The sequence below is a fragment of the Odontomachus brunneus genome, unplaced genomic scaffold (assembly GCF_010583005.1).
Source record: "Odontomachus brunneus isolate Ranch 3 - 2012 unplaced genomic scaffold, Obru_v1 Obru_scaffold_136, whole genome shotgun sequence".
Taxonomy (NCBI): domain Eukaryota; kingdom Metazoa; phylum Arthropoda; class Insecta; order Hymenoptera; family Formicidae; genus Odontomachus; species Odontomachus brunneus.
In genome coordinates, this window is record NW_022639586.1 from 895,840 (window position 1) to 915,427 (window position 19,588).

Consider the following 19,588-nt stretch of genomic DNA (forward strand, 5'->3'; position numbering starts at 1 on the left):
CCCTTTAGAAATCTGTTTAATTTAATGCGATAAAGGTACATTTTTTCGACGATCTACTTTCCTCTCCTTTAATTCCTTTTCCTACTTTTTTTTCTTTTCGATGATTGTGCTAATAAACTCCGCGGAAAGTCGCTTGCGATTTTTTTTTACATCAATTAACGCTCATTATGTCCACTTCCATGGCCATTCCTGTTCGCAAAGTTCCGTGCGATTTTGCCTCAATATTCACAGCCTCAAAGTTACTTGTTGAATAATTTAAGCATGAAACTTTAGAATTCTTTTCTCGTCGTTACGTCATAAGTAAGTAAGTTGCCATAAGTAAGTAATCAGTTGACAACCCTGGTGGCGCATTGAAATTCATTACACGTATGCTATTACTTCGTTAAACGGTAAAAACTTTATCCCAAATTGTGACACTTTTTCCTGCCTGTTCACATGGACGTCAAATATTTATTATATTCTATAATAAATCCTCCTCGCCTTCCCAACATTGGTGATCGCGAAAGATTGAATTACACGACATTTGAAATATGATTTATAATTAAATAAATCACGAGTAAGAAGATTCCTAAATAATGTGAACACTGTAAACCCGCTCATAAAAATACATTACGTCATCAAAGCGTCACCATACAGTGTGTGTCGTAAGTCTCTAAATATATTTTTAAAACATTAATATTATGACTATGTGCAATTAAATATTTTATATGTGCAGATATAAATCTTAATAACGTGTCTGCAGTTATCACAATAGAACATTATGCCGAATATAACTTGTAGCTCCGACATGCTCTTAAAATTCCGACATAAATATTTCAACATGATGAAAAGACAGACAAATCAGAATTCAGTTATAATACAATTATTCGAATAATTTTATTTAATAATCTACGTATTATGATATAACTGAAAAATCAAACATGCACTAATGCTATGCACATTTTTTTAGCTTCAATGAGAGAATCCACTCGCTTGTCACTTGATAAATTTCAATGCGCGAGGTAAAAGATAAAAATATCGTGAAAAATATCGTTTCTCGTAAATATTCGACGTTCATTTCTCGCATGTAGAAGAATAAATCTTAATCACTATTATTTTCCGGAAATTTTTCATTAATACCCAAAGCCCATATCAAATTTCCTTTTAATTTACTTCGCATTTTGCGAACTGGGAAGAAAGGCAGATTAGATTTCTTATAAGGAGGTACTGGCGAACGCGCCATGGAAACTTCCGGGAATATCTTCGAGGAATATCTTTCCGAGAAAATGAAGTCAAATTAATTTGGCACAATATCAACGTTTATATGAGAAAATAATGTATCTCAAAATAATGTATCCGATGCGCTAAACCACTTTCCATATTCCATATTCCATATTCCATATGTGTTCAGTAAACGAACTGATGCTATTCGATCGGGCGGCAATAAATGAGCATTTGTCGTAGCGAGAATAAAAATTAGCGAGCGACGTTAATGGGTACATGATACATTGCTCGCGACTTAAAAATAGAAAGCATCGTAAGAGCGAGATCTACGACCTTTGGATGTACTGCGTTCATAAGTCGAAGCCGGTAAAATGAACGATATATATGATTGTGAACCTTATCTCGCCTCTCTACTCTCATCCCAAATCTCGAGAGTTGCGTATAATCTTGGACCTTTGTGAAGGAAATTATAAACCGAGATAACCTGCCACGGATTATGAAATTTTTTGTACTTAGTTTCATTTTTATCCTACATCAAAGGGAGAATATAGAGATAACACTGTAATGGATCTCATTGAATTTTTGGCCACGGATTTCATCAAAATTCACTGAAAGTCGCTCTTACTATTCAATTGAAGTTAAACTCCTCCCACCGCGACTTTATCTTATCACGCGAAATCTGCGCGACCAAATGATCACATTATAAAAATATATTTCTCCGTTCGAAACACCATAATATCCGCTCGCTATATTATCGTATCACATTATGACCGATAATAAAAATTGATACGTCCGTAATACCGTATCGAGAAATCTTCATTTTCCTTTTGATTTCACATTTTACACGGAAACGTTAAGTCGTTATGTAAACATCACCTTCGCTCTCGTTTCCTTTTCTGTAATAATTTGCAGGGATTCTAATCAGGATATCGATCGTGTATCTTTTTCTCTAGCGTACATTCGTGAAAGTTTCACATGAAAATTCTCACATTTCCATTATTCGAAAAATTAAAATAGAAGTTCGTGATCGTTAAAGTTGTCAAGTTCACGTGAAACTTTTCACTCTTCACACGTTTACGTTTTTATGAAAAAGTCACATGACTGCTATCTAGAAGTGGGTCCCTTGGCATTTGTAACTTTTACGCGTTTGTGCAGAGAACGAACATCGCGATTCTCTCTCTGTACCAATAGCGTTTTTATTAATGAGATTCTCACTTGAGCTTGTTAATTAATTCAATTGCGCTGGGGGAAACGCTATCCATCGTGCAGGTGCACCACAGACATTGATTAATAATGTTGAGCATCGTTATCCCACATATTCGCATTAGCAGCGTGTGTAACTAGAAACGTACATTCGTGTGTAACTACAAACATACATTCGTGACTTAATGTACACACACCCATTCCCGCGGCGTGAGCAATTCCCCAAAGTTTTACTTCATTCACCGAGTTATTTTGCATCCGCGCGTTTACATGTCACATACAACGACGCGTCTAAATCTTTCGCTACGGCGGCTTGTAATGAATGATGTTTGTACACCGGATAGATTTGTAAACCATTGAATTTGCACATATATGTTGGAAGGTCCTTCGTCTTAGTACGCGGACTATTTTCTATATTTTTTGTACACCATTCCGCAATTCACGCTAAAGCAAATTATCCAGTGTCAATAAGAAAAACCTGAAAAATTCGGCGGAGCGATAATGCGAATAAATAATATTTTATATCGCGAAAATTTAGCATGGCGTTGATAGACAAGTCCGCAAAAAATGATTCTGCTATTCAATTTGCGTTAATCAACATCAAATCGGAAGTTCATCATTAATTGCGAGGTAATATGTCAATTCTCGTTAATGTAATGCGGTTTATATATGAAATAGGGCATCGGCATTATTTATCGACTTTTCATTAATATTTACTCGATAAAAAGTAGGAGAGGTGCAGGTGACACTGTGGAGTTCAACATATAATCAATTCCAGCCACTATGTCTCAATGAGGATAACGAAGTGGGCAGCGCGCTTTTGTTCAGGATAATATATTAAACTTATCGATAATATATTAAACTTATCGAGACAAAAGCGAGAACCTGGTAGCGATAAAGCTGATGATACACATAAAAGCTAAATCGAGCATCAAATGCGCCGAGAGTTGTCCTTTACGACCACTCCACGTACAAATCCCTCGTCAAACCGTTTTGCGGCGAATTAAGTTAGTTGACACAAACTGAACGATAGAAGGGTGAAATTCAGCGAAAGTTGTGAGATGTAATATCCGTTTTCAAACGTAATAATTAATCGACACGTAATAATTAATCGACAGTACAATTAATAAAGTGTAACGTCTACAGAGATAGGCGGAAATTCGAGACTCCTCGTCAAATACTATTCCAAATTGACATTTCTATTAGGTTGTATGAAAAAAACTGCCTAATACATATCGCGAGAGCATGATCCTATCGCGTCGCGACGACAATTTTTATCTCCCCAACGTTCGTGCGAACATAAACAAGACGACATCTGTAAAAGTAAATAAATTAACCGGATAATACGAGAGATACTTATTATTAAAGGAAATGACTGTCTCCTCGAGTAGAAGTACCCTTATTAACAGCTCGATAAATTGGTTCAGCGAACTTGAAACTTTAAGGCAATTAACGGTTATACGTGACGTACGCGCTTGACGACCCTTAGAATATACCTTAAACCCTTAGAACCCTGTGATATATATCCTATAATACTCGTGAAAATATTCGAGGGCAATGACGTAAAAAGCGAAATAGAGAGAGAGAGAGAGAGAACGGAATGTGGCGAGTTGACACACGATAGGGTTATTGATAAGACTCGGCCCGAAAATCACAGATATATGAAAAGGTGGTATCGAATACAAGCATATCACCGGGTGGTGAAAGATAAAGGTAAAATGGCCAAACAGCGTGAAATATAGCAGTGAAAAGTGATTTAGATATCGGATTCGAGTACAGAATGCAAACGGCAAATGCGATATTATATTGCCGAATGCAGATATGTTTCACCAAGCGTGTATGATCGAATTTTTCACATTCAACAAATAGCGGGCCTGCGTGTTTTTATTCACCCATGTTTTAACGTGTACGAATGTATTGCTTGGTGAGGCTTGCGATCGAGACGCTTTTTATTTGGTTTGATTTCATTCTTCTACATTACAAACCGAAGACTGGAGCGGTACGACTCGGGCTTTAATTAAAGTATCAGAATGTCGGTGAAATGCTGAGACAACGTTCTCAACGTTTATCGATGAGATATTAATTCTGCTGAGTGTTGCGTGAAAATAAAATCGACACGAGATAAACGTGTACATGTGCGAAATCCGGAATATCATACCGACACGACAAAGTGCACTCTGTGTTCTCATTGAGAATCGCAAGAATATGTAGCGTGAATAAAATAATAAAACGCGCGAGGTGAGAGATGAAAAGAAAGGGAGTGGGCCGTTTCATTGCTGAAAAGTATTATCGCGCGTTTACAGAACGCGTTTTACTCGCGCTCCCTGAACAAGCACGATACAGCGCGATACGGTATATTTGACTATCTCAGCCCGATGTTGCGCTCGATTGCATACAATAGCGTCAAAGTCGAATCACGACCCACGCGAGATTTTCCTGTCCGGCATACACGAACTGTATTTAAACTGTGTTTAAACTCAACACCGCAGTTTCCACCACAACGCGTCACCATTAAAAAGAATCCATGGAAGCAAGCGTTCGTTGGTTTCTATTTTCTCGGCGTATTTCAGGATTAGCTGTAAAGCCAGTCGCGTCGACGGAGAAACGATTGTTTGTTGCCTCATATGGGAGAAATCGACAGGAAGGGATTGTTCAAAATTGATTCGCAACCGCTATGTAACGCGAGAGAATCGAGTTCTGCGTGTTTTGGAGGAGATTTTGGAGAACAAAAGAGAAAAGCAATCGCAAATCCGAATCTTGACTCGCGTGAGTTATTCGTCGGTATGTGCGCTCTGCAAAAAAATAGAACGCAATAAACGTATGGAATAAGTTGAAAGGGTCGTCGTCAAATTTCCCGGAAGTCCGCGAATCATAGTACAATATAAGCACGCACGAGCGGGGAAATTTCCTCGTAAAAAACTGACCTGTCAAACGATATTACGACGAGGGTAAAAACGCTGGAGGCGACGGTCACGTGTGCCACGAAGTTGTTGATAGTGCAATACACCACTCCGAATGGCCAGTCGGAGTTAACGAGAAAGATGAAGTTGAAGCCGCAGTTGAGCGATGACATCATAAGATCCGCCAAGGAGAGATTCACCAAGAAGTAATTAGTGACGGTGCGCATTCGCCGGTGAGCTGCAACGAGAAACAGAGGTGAACAAAATAAGTAAAACAAGGATAAATAATGAAGCTATAATGATGAAGTATTGTGAGTGCACGGGCGAGAGAAAGAAATAAATAGGTAGAGAGGTAGAAATAGAAACAGAGAGAGAGAGAGAGAGAGAGAGAGAGAGAGAGAGAAGGGAAAAGGAAGGAAAAAGAGAAAACTACAACTAACTATATTCGAAGTGAATATTCCTGAATACGTGAAGACGCCTTAACGCATCTCTGCCCTAGTAGCTTTCGCGTGGCAAATTATAAAACTTTCCGCGATATCGTTACGGTGACTTTTGCGCCGTTTGAATGGCCGCGACTAAGTTTCTGCATGCATTTCGCGTGACGCCGATATTAAAATTCCTGGCGAAATAGCGCCCATTACGAACGATTCGTTCGTCTAAAGAGATCGTGGAAAATAATACATCTGCACTTGATACTCGTCGCGCAGCTTCACACTATCTCCGATTCCGAGGATTCCGAGGAAGAGAGTAAAATCTCAGCGATGCGCTTATCAATTAGCTGAATCCTTCTTTACTGACAAAGCTGCCGATAAAATACGTTGCAATGGATGCTGTTCATTCGAGAAGACTGTTCGCGCAGCACGAGCATTCGCTCGTCGTTCGATCTCCGAACAAACAAGTTTGTTTCCGCGCATCTATTTCGCTGAGGTACTCACAGGTAATAATTATTCCCCGTTTGAGAGAGTACACGAAGCAAGATAGAACCAAAAGCCGATGTTGGAGCGAATATTCTAGTAGTGTGGGGAGAATAATTATGTTTAACAGTGTTAACGCACGCATCAAGTTCTCCAGACTCTTGTAACGCCATGGTGAATCTACCTTCCGCCTTATTCTAATTATTTGATTATACGTGTTTTTATTCACTTTAAAGTTACGAAAAATTATTCCTTTGACGTAAGCTCCGTTTATCATTTCGTCTTTGACGACGCATTATTACTGTTAAATCAAAATCTGTCATGTGCGATCCCGTCTTTCACGTTCACGCTCTATATCTTACGAGCTACCGCGATTATACTTTTAATACACGTGGCGACACGTATGTGCCGGGGAATATTACGTGCGGAAATTCTAATATCATGTTGCATCGCTTCAGTGGAATGTAAATAGTCCTTTGTGGCTGTAGGAAAATCGTTATTGCGCTTTATCTTAACTGCCAACAATATCCCGTTGTACAAATATTGATAAGTAAGCGAAACACGCTGGCGTATACACGCACACATAAGTCATTCTACACCCATTAAGAGAGGAACTCTAACTCTTCACGTTATCTCTTTTCCGTCTTTGAAAGTAACACGATGCTCTCAGCGATGACGTGTTAAAGCATTAACGCATTAAAAGCTTCGTTTCAAGCTAAGTTTGCAAAGTTAAAGGAAAATCCGTGTCCTAAGAAATAGTACTGCGTCACGCAGCGACGAAAAATAGCATTCGCGCGAGATTAAAACAATGCTAATGAGAGAGGCAAGTGCGTTTGTACTAAACTTTGGAAAAGGTGAAAAAGTGAAGAGATTTCTTAAACGGTTCATTAAATCAAATCATATAAATTAACTAATGAGTTTAAAGTATATTCTTCTTTATAACATCAAAGAGCCTTAAACACATTCAAGAAATTTTTAAAGATCTTTGAAATGCGTAACTCGTGTGAAACAGCACGTTAATACGCCAAGCCGTTTAAACTACTAGGTCTGTACGAAAGTTAGATCGCGGAATTTAACTTCTGGAGAAGACCAACATTATTTCTGTACGTGCTTTTCAACACTAAAAGCATACATGCGTAAAACTGTTTCAAACTTAATTTACGGCATGGAAATCAGAGCAGGTTTACAATTCTGATCTAAACGTCCTCTCATTCTGCGTACAAGCCAGATAAATATAATAAAATCGCATAGTGCATTTATTTACTTTACTTGCAAAGTCAGAAAATATTTTTCTTCAGATGTTCTTTTTGCAAACATCATTGTGCAACAGTAAGCATAATACTGCTGCAGGAAACGTGCGCTTTTTTAATTTTAAATGAAAACCCGCGCGTATCTCTCCACAACACGTCTTGTTGACTCAGAGATTACGCTCGTTAAAATAAGGCCTTGAAATAAAGGATAAAATAGATTAAGGGATTAAAGCGATTACAGAAGGATCTCCAAGAACATAAATACATATAATTATTCATAAATTTTATCTCTATATAGGCATGTATAATCATACGCAACCGTATATGTCCATACACGAAGAAAAATAATTTTGCTCTTTTAGTAAAATCGTCGTTGCTACTGCATATTCGTAGTAACATCAAAAAAATTTAGTTGACGTAACTAATTTTACAAATTATTTGTTGTTAGAGCAAAAGTAGTTTCGTTGCCAGGATAAAAAAAATTTGTTGAATGTATTTGTCCTAAGAATCACGTTAATTTGCTATTAATACAAAATAATGTATTCTTAACAAATTTATTTGCTATCAGAGCAAAACTGCAACTGCTTATATAAATCCATCATGGTTCTTGCAAAATAATTTGTAGATTCAGCAAATTATATCCAACAAATAATGATTAATACTTTTAGTAAATCTTTTTGCTGTTCATATAATAACGAAAAAATTTTGCTAGATTAGTCGAAAATTTGCTAGGCCAGCAAATTATTTTCTCCATATACACGGTATGAAACGCTATTGTACTGTACAGTTATGCGTAACTGTTTAGATTTACAGCAGCCCGTGGTGTCAACATTTAATCGAATGAAACACGGAGAAAAATAATTTGCTAGTCCAGCAAATTTTCTGCTGGTAGCAAAATCTTTTCGTTATTATATGAACAGCAAAAAGATTTGATACAGTACTAATCACTATTTGCTGGATATAATTTGTTGAATCTACAAATTATTTTGCTATAAGAACCATGATGGATTTATATAAGTAGTTGCAGTTTTGCTCCGACAGCAAATAAAGGACTCCGTACAAAATCTATGGAAAATGGTTTTCGGTCAAATTGGCTGAAATTTCACTGTTAAACTTAAAATTTCACTTTCAAATGTTATAGTTTTCGCCATGCTGATAAAAAGTTATCATTGCACCAAGTCCCAAAAGTCAATATTTCCCAAGATATAAAGGGTCAAAGTAGTGAATATGGTCATCCGCAGTAGTAAGATGTACTAGTATGTTATAAATATAAGTGATATATTGATATTTATTCACGAAATAAATAAAAATCGATTTTTACATATATATATATAATAAATATTTAGTTCCGCAATATATATGTATATGTATATACAGGGTGGGGCAAAAGTATCGGACCGGTGAAATATCTCGAAAAATATAAGTTTTAGAAAAAACTGTTTCAGATCTTAAAAAGATCTATTGTATTTACTGATTTTAGCAGATTGGTCTTGGGTGGCGTTGCCAAGGTAAAAAATCAGTTGTTTTCACGACTACTCATAATCAGTTTTGTTTTGAGTAGCTGTGAAAACAATTGATTGTGAGTAGCCGTGAAAACAACTGATTTTGAATAGCTATGAAAACAACTGATTGTGAGTAGCTGTGAAAACAACTGATTGTGAGTAGCCGTGAAAACAACTGATTGCGAGTAGCCGTGAAAACAACTAATTTTTGACCTTGGCAACGCCACCCAAGATCAATCTGCTAAAATCAGTAAATACAATAGATCTTTTAAGATCTGAAACAGTTTTTTCTAAAACTTATATTTTTCGAGATATTTCACCGGTCCGATACTTTTGCCCCACCCTGTATATACATATACATATATATTGCGGAACTAAATATTTATTACATATATATATGTAAAAATCGATTTTTATTTATTTCGTGAATAAATATCAATGTATCACTTATACTTATAACATACGTCTTACTACTGCGGATGACCATATTTCACTACTTTGACCCTTTATATCTTGGGAAATATTGATTTTTGGGACTTGGTGCAATGATAACTTTTTATCAGCATGACGAAAACTATAACATAGTGAAATTTCAGCCAATTTGACCGAAAACCATTTTCCATAGGTTTTGTGCGGGATCCTTTGGAAGGATATATTATTTTACATTAGTAGCAAACTAACGTGATTCTTAGGACAAATATTCAACAAATTTTTTCTATCCTGGCAACGAAACTACTTCTGCTCTGATAATGAATAATTTGTAAAATTAGTTACGTCAACTAAATTTTCTTGATGTTACTACGAATATGCAGTAGCAACGGCGATTTTGCTAAAAGAACAAAATTATTCTTCTCTGTGAACTGTTTTCTCTTTTTTCCATACAAGATTTTTTCCGCGTGAACATATATAATTGCATATGATTATACAAGGTCCTATTTTAAAGAAACCAAATGTCTGGAAAACTGATTCATATACTGAAGATGTTCTCGAATGAGCGAATTCATGATATAAATCTTCTGCTGCAAATACGCAGTGAACCAAGGCATATGATATGCCATAAAATATCTTTGCCGTACCCAGAAGCCAAATCATATTTTCAAGATATAATTTGTCTCCTCGTGCGAACTCGTGCGATATTTCCTGACTTCCGATCAGATAACAATAAGCGGAAACCGATTAATGGACCCATTTGTGCGCGAACTAGCTGACATTTATCACTTGTCGTTGCTCGTTGCGTGACATCTATTGTAAGCGAATTAATCTTCCGATAATCGTAGTCATGAACGCGATCGCGCAGGCGCGCGCGCGCTAAACATTTAATTTTTCTATGACGTGTAATAGATAAAACAGCGAATTTTGTGTAAAATAAAGGTACACAACGATGCGAATTGCGTTAATTATTAATAACACGCTCAATCTGCTCATTGACGTAGCAATATTAGTTGTCGTGAAGATTCGAATTGTTTGCCTTGTCTTCGTCAACCGAAACTAGCGCGAAACGTTATATCTCTAATCCTAATTACTGAGCGTTAGACTAAGACGCATTCATCCATCGCATCCACATTCGCTGCCGGGCTTGTAACAAAGTAATTAGGATTTGTATGATACACCATATATTCCGTAGCGTTAAACTCGCCGAGATAACTAGGTGATATACCCAATTCGCATTGTTCATGAATAATGAAAATCCACCATTTGAATTGAACGTAAACGGATTGCGAATTTAGAAACTTCGACGTTGTAAATACCTGCAACATGATGCTGCTACAGTTTATAAATAATTGAGTCGATAGTTTTGCGAGGAGAAAGCACTTGACCGAAAGGTCATTACACACTGTTTCACAAGAAATCGATAGAAAGAATTTATTGTCTTTATTTTTTGAATTTTTTTCTGTATTTCTTTTCTATCGTAAACTCTCTCTCACTTTCACTCTCTCTCTTTCTGCCTCACTTTATATGCGTATATGTTATTTGTTGTATCTCTCGTAGCCTTGCAATATCTTTTCACGGCTTTGCTCGAAATGATACGCACATTTATTTTTCTTCTGCGAAAGCGCACTTTAATCGAAATGTGTCAATTAATAGTCGTGCAATCGTACATATTATGATACATCTCATATTGGTGGGTTAATTTATGTTAATTATGTTAATTATTAATTTAAATTAACTTATGTTAATTATGTGGATATTGAGGCAAAACGATATTATTTTATCGTCCCTCTTTCTGGAAATTGTAACTATAATAGAGAAATAATTACTATAAATTATGGTTGGAATCATGTTGGAACAACCAAAAAATATAGTTCCAACACGAAGATAGTAGTAGTAACATGTATATAAGGTTATTATTACTAAAATTATAGTGCAATTGACTAAAAAATGATTATCTTGACCATTATTTATAGTAATTATTTATTTATATGATCATAGTTACAAATACCAAACATTTTTCTCTCAGCGTGGGCAGTATACAATTAATGTGTAATAAAACGTGTTATAAAACATGTGAAATATGAAATTAAAGTGCAGCATAATTTATAGACGATGGCAGAGAAGAAAGCTGAAAAGGTAGCAGCTGCAAGCGAGGTTCCTTCTTTTAAAAGCTGGACGAAAGTGATGAAGGACGCGACCGCAATGTCAATAATGCCTAAAGATTAATTTAAATCTTATACCGGCATTTCGCAGCGTGATTTTGCAATTGAATAACTTTCAACTTAACAGAAAGTTAAGTCGCTTTTTCTTCTAGTGTGTTTTTACTAATTTCCTAAGATGATAATATTTTATGATGACAAGATGATAAATTAAAAGGGAGGTTTTCCTCAACGCATGGCAAAATCGTAAATATTGTCATGAGTAATTTACGATATACAGTTTCAGTATTGAGTACATATGTACAGAGTGCGTAAAGTATTTGAGGACAGATTTATGTTTATCAAAAAACAGAATATACAATAAAAGATACTAACTTTATTACTGAAAAATACTATAATAATAAATTATATAATTAATAAATTATATAAATTAAAATAATATAAATTATATAAATTACATAAATTTAATAAATTACATAAATTATATAAATTATATAAAATACTATAAAAATAAATTATATTTTTAATAATTTTATTCAATAAAACCACCTTCAGCCTCAATAATTGCTTCGATGTGAGATCTAAATCGTCTACATGCTTGAATTAAATGCTTGAATTAAATGCTTGAATTACATGCTTGATTCTGGTTCATATTCGACATTACTCTGACTATGGCTGCTTTTAAAGAGTCTTTGGTGTTATAGGAAAGTTCATTGATCTCTCTTTCAACAACGCTCCACACATAGTAATCCAACGGATTAAAGTCTGGGGAGGATGAAGGCCAAATGTTAGGAGTAATGTAGTCGAGAAAAATTTCAGCTATCCATTCCTGCGTTAAATTCAAGTGTTCTGGTTATGTCATAGTGTTTAGAATGTTTTTTACGCTTTGATACTGGTGATACATTTCCATCTTCGGTCTCCAACTCCTTACGAACCTTGTAGACGAAAGACCTGGCAACTTTTAAAAAACGAGATATTTCCAAATCGCTGTATTCAGCCTTTAAAGCTACAATTACAGTGTGTTTTTTTCATTTCCTATGTAAACTGAATGTCTGCCATTGTATTTTTATCTATTTAACACAAAATAAATTTAATATAGTGCAGCTATAGCAAAAAAAAGATATGTCCTCAAATACCTTACGCACCTTGTATATATATATTTTTTTTTTAATTTTTACCGTACTTTCTTTAGGAGAATGTCGAGAGAAAAGAAACATCAACATATCGGTACCGTTCTTCGAAAATTTGTATAACCTTTCTACGAAAGAGAAAGTGTAAAAGCTTTACGAAACAAATGTCAATCTCGCATGCACAATAAAAATTTCAATTCGCACAATTAAATGGAGACCAGCCCTAAAATTCGTTGACGAAAAATGATATCTCTGTTGCCGAAAACATCCACCTGAACATTAAGCCGACTTAAAACTCGACTGAAATAATTGAAAACAATTGGCTGAGTAAGAACTTTCTACCAGAATCTTTCTGTTTCCACAACCGAGTTTTTTATCTGATTCTTAAATAACAGGAAATTCAGTTGCACTAGCGGAATTGTGTAGCTTATGTAAGTGCTTTAAACGAGCGTTGAGACTATTGCTGCACGTAGAACACAATATCCATAAAATGCGACCACATGTTGCAGTTACATATTATACCAGAAATAAGTTGGTTGCGTTTTATATCACGCGTGCATTTCTCTTTATCGCGTTCGCGGCAGAAATGTTTATGCATTTCTGGCGGTGTTTCACACGCCACTTTGAACAAGATACATTGACGCTTTATATAATTGATGTAAAACACCGACTAATTTTTTCGCGTTACGCGGCAAGTTACGAACCGTTGCACACGGAAAAAATTCAGTTGGGATAATTAAATGAGGGAACCAGACGAAAAGCTCGTTAACGAAAAATAATATCTTTTGAAAATCTGAAATTCACCTAAACGTTTGTCTGAACATTCAGCTGCATTACTTCTTTGAAATAAGACTGAGAACAATTTTTATTGTTTTTTATTAGCTATATGGCGCGCGCGTAGCGCGCGCATGTATTGTTCTAGTCTCTAAAAAGACATGTAAAAGATTTAATTGTTGCCGCTTTTCCGCGATGCTGATTGATTCTCTCGCTTAGATCACTTCATGTGAGCTGCGGCTTGCTTCGTGTCGTTTGCGGCTATCAAATTATCAGGTAAATAGCTGTCATCGCGTTGGTTAGAACACGAAGAAAAAATTAAAAAGAGATATGTCTCTCTCTGTCTCCTACTCTCAATAATTATTAATTAATTAAAACAAATTTTAATTTAATTTAATTTTTATTTTATATTTGTTTTATATTGACTGAGAACAATTGGCTGAGCAAAAACTCTTATATTCTAGTAATGTTCCTGTTTCCACAACCACAAGTTTCTCATCTGGTCCCCTCATTTAATTGTTTAAAGTAACAGAAACTTTAATTGCACTAACGGACTTGTTTTTCCCGTGCTATAATGAGTTGAACGGTCGCAAGTAGCATAATTAAGCGTCTTATACGCTTAATAAGCGTCGAACGCGTATATATAGGGAAAACGCAATTAAACACGACTCGCGCGCATTTTGTTGGTATATAATCTTCAACATTACGATATAATTGTACAATATGATTTAGAGAACAGAAGGAATGAGGGAGAGAGGAAGAAAGAAGAAAAGAGATACGTTTCAAAAGCAGAACGGCAAACTGATTCGACGAAATGAAATGGAATTCTTATAGTTTAAATATACATGTTATAGTTTAAATATACATGTTTGCACATCAAACGCATCAAACGAAATACGTTTAATAAACTCGGTCGTAATTACTTCTCATGATTGATGTAGTGCCGTCTTTTCCGTGGCGTACCGATGCAATTAAGCAATGTTGTGTAACGAATTTTTTCTCAGTCGACTTTCGTGTTCCGCGCGGGCGGCAACTGGTTTTTCATTTCCGTTTGCCGCATCCGCGGGTTATGCCGTAAGTGCGTAGGCGGTGTACATACGATCCATGCTTTTCCCGTTGCTCCCGGCAAAGTATCCCGTCGGGATCGTGGCGCGGACTTACATCCGCTACCCGCCTCGCGCACATGGCGAACTATTGCATATGCTCGCATCAACTTCCGCTGCCCACTACAAACCGCCCTAACATCACTCGCCAAAAGCATCGCATTAAGGGGATGCTGAAACTGAAAACTTTACCGACAGAATACTGCGACATTTTTCTGCAAAGTTTACGTCGCAACACGTCGTGTTGGTTACACAGAATTACAAATGCTTTTACGCAATGAAAGTACGTGCAAAAATAAATAGGAGCATTGCTCGATATATGACGAAAACGAACAAAAAATGTTTAATATAAAATCTCAAGCTGTCAGTTAGCGTAATATTTGCCTGATCCAAAAGTTCCGCAGCTTATATATATTGAAAGTGTGGATACTCCAAACAGAAAAATTTTGAAGAACATTGCTTTACCTTCGCATATGCATTTGGAAGCTTAAAAATATCGAAAAAGTTTGCAGAAAGATTTCCACACATATATGGTTAGGTTTTCCATTGAATATGGTAAAACAAAGCAACACACATTCACTGTATATACAAGAAATACAAAAAGGTACAAGCGTGATTATGTTAGTGATGATCGTCTCTACATTATCAACACTGTTCGAGTTCGTCATTGACTCCAGCATTCCTTTAAGATAAAGATCTCTTCTCGCGATCAGATCGTTAACGACTTTCCTTCCCTTGCGCGGAATGAGTCGACGCTCTGAATTTATCTCCCGCTGCAGGTGAAGCTTCGAATCCTTCTTTCCGTTTAAGCGCATAGAATTAACGAGAATGCGCATCTCTAATTCCCGTTCCGCCGACGTTTCGCACTAATGATAATATTCTCTCTTCATTGTCGAAATAGGGAACCGCAGTCGCGATCCCCAGCATGTTCTTTTTGGTACAAATTCACGCGAAGCTGCGTTACAATGAGTATTGTATATATTTGCGAAATTTGAAGTTAACTTCCCTGGGACGGTTGGCTTTCCGCACATATCAACTTCGTCCAACTTTAATTCAGTGAACAAATAGAAGCACGCCCTTTGCACGGAGCTTTTGAAACAATATCGAAATGTTCATTCAAAAGCACATAATTAATATTTTTAATTAATCTTTTACTTTCTCGTGTATTGCGTTTATAGATAACTGCAGATTCGGCGTCGCCGAAGCAGCTGCGCTTCATTTTCGAGACAGAACTCTCATATTAAGAGAATGAAGGTATATATGGGAGAATGAAGGAGAATGGGCGGAACATATGGCGAGCAACTCGTCGTTTTCGGCAAAGTCCTTTCAGTATATTGCCGAAATACTGCTGATTATATTGAAACATATCATCGAGTCGTATCTCGTCGGATAACGTTTATTCGTTCCCTCCGTAATTTTCACCTTATACGTCAGCATAGAAAGAGAGACGTGCGGTTACGGGACCGAGTTAACGTCGAACAATGTCGAAACAATTTCCGTCCGCGAATTGCGTAAACGCGAATTAATAGGTTAATCAATAAATCCTAATGGACGCAAACCGTATGTTTCAAAGCTTAACATTATAGGTGTCATGAATATAACACACATTTTGGATATTATACTCACATGGAACATCTGGCATACTCACCACGATTTAAAGCGCCAGTGATGGGAAAACGCGGCAATTATATTTTTCAACCCAGATTTTAACATGATTAATTCGCACACGCGCGACTCATATCCGTCAAGACCGAGCGTTTTTCACAAACAATTCTCACAAGTGGAAGAGCGGATTTTCTTCCAACTAACAGTGGAGTAATCTAACGCTCGTTATCGAGACGCAGTTTGGGTTCGCGGAATGTTCCTTTAGAGAATTACACTTTGTATACTCCGTTGAAAGGCTCTTCTGTTTCAATAATCGTACTGCTTGCGGCGAATTGGGCGCGAATTTGCAACGTCTCCGTGGTGAATACAAAGCTCTGACCGAGACACAATGCGCTTCTCAAACTTTCGTTGGTACAAAGCAGATCAAAGTGAATAATGTGACAATATATGGTGATCAACAATTACACGTCAAAATTTTGTAAGGAAAAGTAAACGAAATGAAAAGCAAATAAAATGAACATTTGTTGGAACATGCAAACGCCAATTTCAGTCGACGAAATTAAAACATATGTGAGAACTCGGTGAAAAGTAAAAAATGCAGCGTCATTATTTGTCATTATTTCCGATATTCGGTGAGAATTATTTTCATCGGAAAAGTAACTTTAATTAAAAACGACTTTCCAAATAAAATTTGCTTGTATGTATTTTGCACGTGCAGCAACAGAACGACAGGAGATAATAAAGTTTCTAGTTTTGTAATATTGTGCCGATAGAACGAGACGTTTATTAAATTACACGAAATCATGAGGGATGAGCTCCAGTCGGCGCGCGTTCAAAAACTTGAAAGAAATGTCAACTTCAATTACGGATTTCGCAATGATGAATGGCACGGAATAAAAGACATAAACGCAACGGCACGATAGTTTGTTCGAAACTATCGTGTCTCACGTATATTGCGTTACTGAGTCATTACGTTATCCGTTTAATTTCACGCGGCCAGATATATACACGAACTGTATATGTACATATTCCGTGTAAAATCTGCCTATTATTTTAAAATATTATATTTGAAACCTATTTTTATCGGATTCCTGTATATTATTGGCAATATCATTATTATCACAATTAATGTCTCATTAACGGCTTGATATTATATGTTTCTTTTAAGATAAATGTAATATTAACACTAAGCGTTATTAACAAAAGCGTTATTCGGAGGATGAGAGAAGTATTTGTTGTTTTGTATGAAATTTGTTGAAGTTCGCGCTGCATACCTCTCTCAGAGATGGAGAAAGAGAGAATGAGTAAAAGTTTGTGCTTTTCATCTTGCTATTACGTCTTATTTCGACGTCTTTGTTTTATCATTACTTTCCGTTCTACGCTTCGCTCACTTCCACAAAGGTCTCGCGGAATCCCTACTTAGAGGAGAAAATAAATTTGTAACGATACAGCTTAGAGTATTCTCAAAATCGAGCTCGTCACGAATCGAGATCATCTCGTTAACTTTTGCGAACGTCGAGCTAAATAGAATTGGACAGATAGTCGACTGTTGCAATTGTGTTCATCGGTTTTCTTTTCTTCTTTTTTTGTTTTTCTTCCCAGTAAAACTTCTATGTGCCACTCAGTGGATAAACTTTCATTAACTTGATGTTTTCTGTCAACGTAATCGTTTCCTTTGGCCGCGATTGCTGGATTAGGGCAAGACCGATGACTTTTTGTCTAAATCGAATCGAGATTCCATTCCATTTGGTTGGATGATTAAGTGTGCTAATATATTGACGTGATTCTAGCATATCGGGAACAATCCTCCATTACAAAACTCGTGATATAAATTTATGTGTGTCTTGTATATGTGAGTATAAGATATTAATTAAATGTCTGTATATGTAAAAAAATGCGTAGAAAAGCGAACGAGTTTTTCGTGAAAGATAATTTTAATCTATAAAAATTAATTTTGTCTCTTCTGATTAAATGAAAGCAACAAAGTTGTTTATTTAGTAAAGTTCGTAAACGCGCATGCAAACTTTCAGACGCGTGCATTAATGAATTTATAATAATTCATTGGAGCGGATAATGTGGCTTAGAGCCAGAGCAATAAAGTGATAAATAACTTGGATAATTTTGTAGCTGCCCGTTATCAAATTGTATTAATAATATAAATTTTTTAATTTTTTAATTTTTTAACAGAAGGAAGATGTATCTCCCCGAAATTAAACAATGCTTAACTCTGTTATTAAGATCGAATCCACCACTTTTTTCTCGCGATCATGATTATCTTGATGTTCCAATACTCCCTGTAATATCAAGTTCAGTTGAAATCAGATAGCTTGTGTAACGCTACACGAGGAAATTCTGCCTGCAAGAAGACATCTCATGCATATCCGACTACTCGAGGAAAGGGACACGAGAGTGCGATTGAGAATACGCACCAGTGAAAATATTCAGTCAATGTGTTACTTTCGTAAACCTATATTGATAAAAAAGTAAAGTAAACATCTACTGATCTATATTGATAAAAAAGTAAAATAAACATTTACTGATGATAAAAAAGATATCCGATTTTTCGTTTCATGCATTTTTAATAAAAGTCCATGGTACACAAATCAAAGAGTTTCGTTGCGGCAACCAATATCGAAATAAATTTCTGTCTAGTCTCCCCGAGGGTATCTTAACAATTTCATAGCACGTGACTGAGAATATATGAAATTTGCATAGAGAAGGATATACACGAAGTGTTGCTCACGCAAGAACATGTACAGGTAAATCTTTTTGACTTGATATCGTACATTCGTACAGTCGCGGATAAGAAAGAAAGAGAGAGAGAGACAGAGAAAGGAAAAAAGATTCCTGGTGAGGTCTATGCGATTGTGTCGGTCGAAACGTCGTGTGTGCTGCGAAAAGGCCGAGATATCGGCGACGCTGTGTGTTCACAACAGAAACCACTTTGTGAATGAACGTTTGCTAGAGTAAGACCCACAGCCACGACGTCCGAATCTTCCCCTTGCGGCAAACCTTCCGGCCATTACTTATCGCGACGAAATATAACCTCGCCGTTGCGAATTCTGCTTTACAACACAGAGAGAATCTACGGTCGACCACGAGAATGCAATTACTTATTATACGAGGGTGGTCTGAAAAGTTTCCGACCTAACAAAGATACAAGTCATTTTTTCTGAAAATTGTTTTTTATTTTTCAACATAGTCTCCTTGTAAATCTACACACTTCTCCCAGCGATGCTCCCATCTCTGTAACCCGTCGAAATAGTACTCGGCGTTTTTCTCTGCAAAATAATTGTTCACGAAGGTGATTGCCTCTTCATTTGACGAAAATCTCTGTCCTCCGAGCGCAATTTTTAGATGAGGGAACAAAAAGAAGTCGCTTGGGGCTAGATCTGGTGAGTAAGGTGGATGGT

The 19,588-nt window shown here is 36.4% G+C and overlaps 1 protein-coding gene and 1 long non-coding RNA gene across 2 annotated transcripts in view; one reads left to right on the forward strand and one right to left on the reverse strand.

Moving 5' to 3' along the window:
- LOC116850206 (tachykinin-like peptides receptor 86C) overlaps positions 1–19,588 on the reverse strand; it is a 62,513-nt gene that overhangs the window by 32,429 nt on the left and 10,496 nt on the right. The window contains exon 2 of the mRNA XM_032828193.1: positions 5,331–5,544. Within this exon, the coding sequence (XP_032684084.1) occupies positions 5,331–5,544 (214 nt within the window). The remainder of the gene's footprint in view (positions 1–5,330; positions 5,545–19,588) is intronic.
- LOC116850207 overlaps positions 1–19,588 on the forward strand; it is a 109,110-nt gene that overhangs the window by 19,595 nt on the left and 69,927 nt on the right. The window lies entirely within an intron of this gene.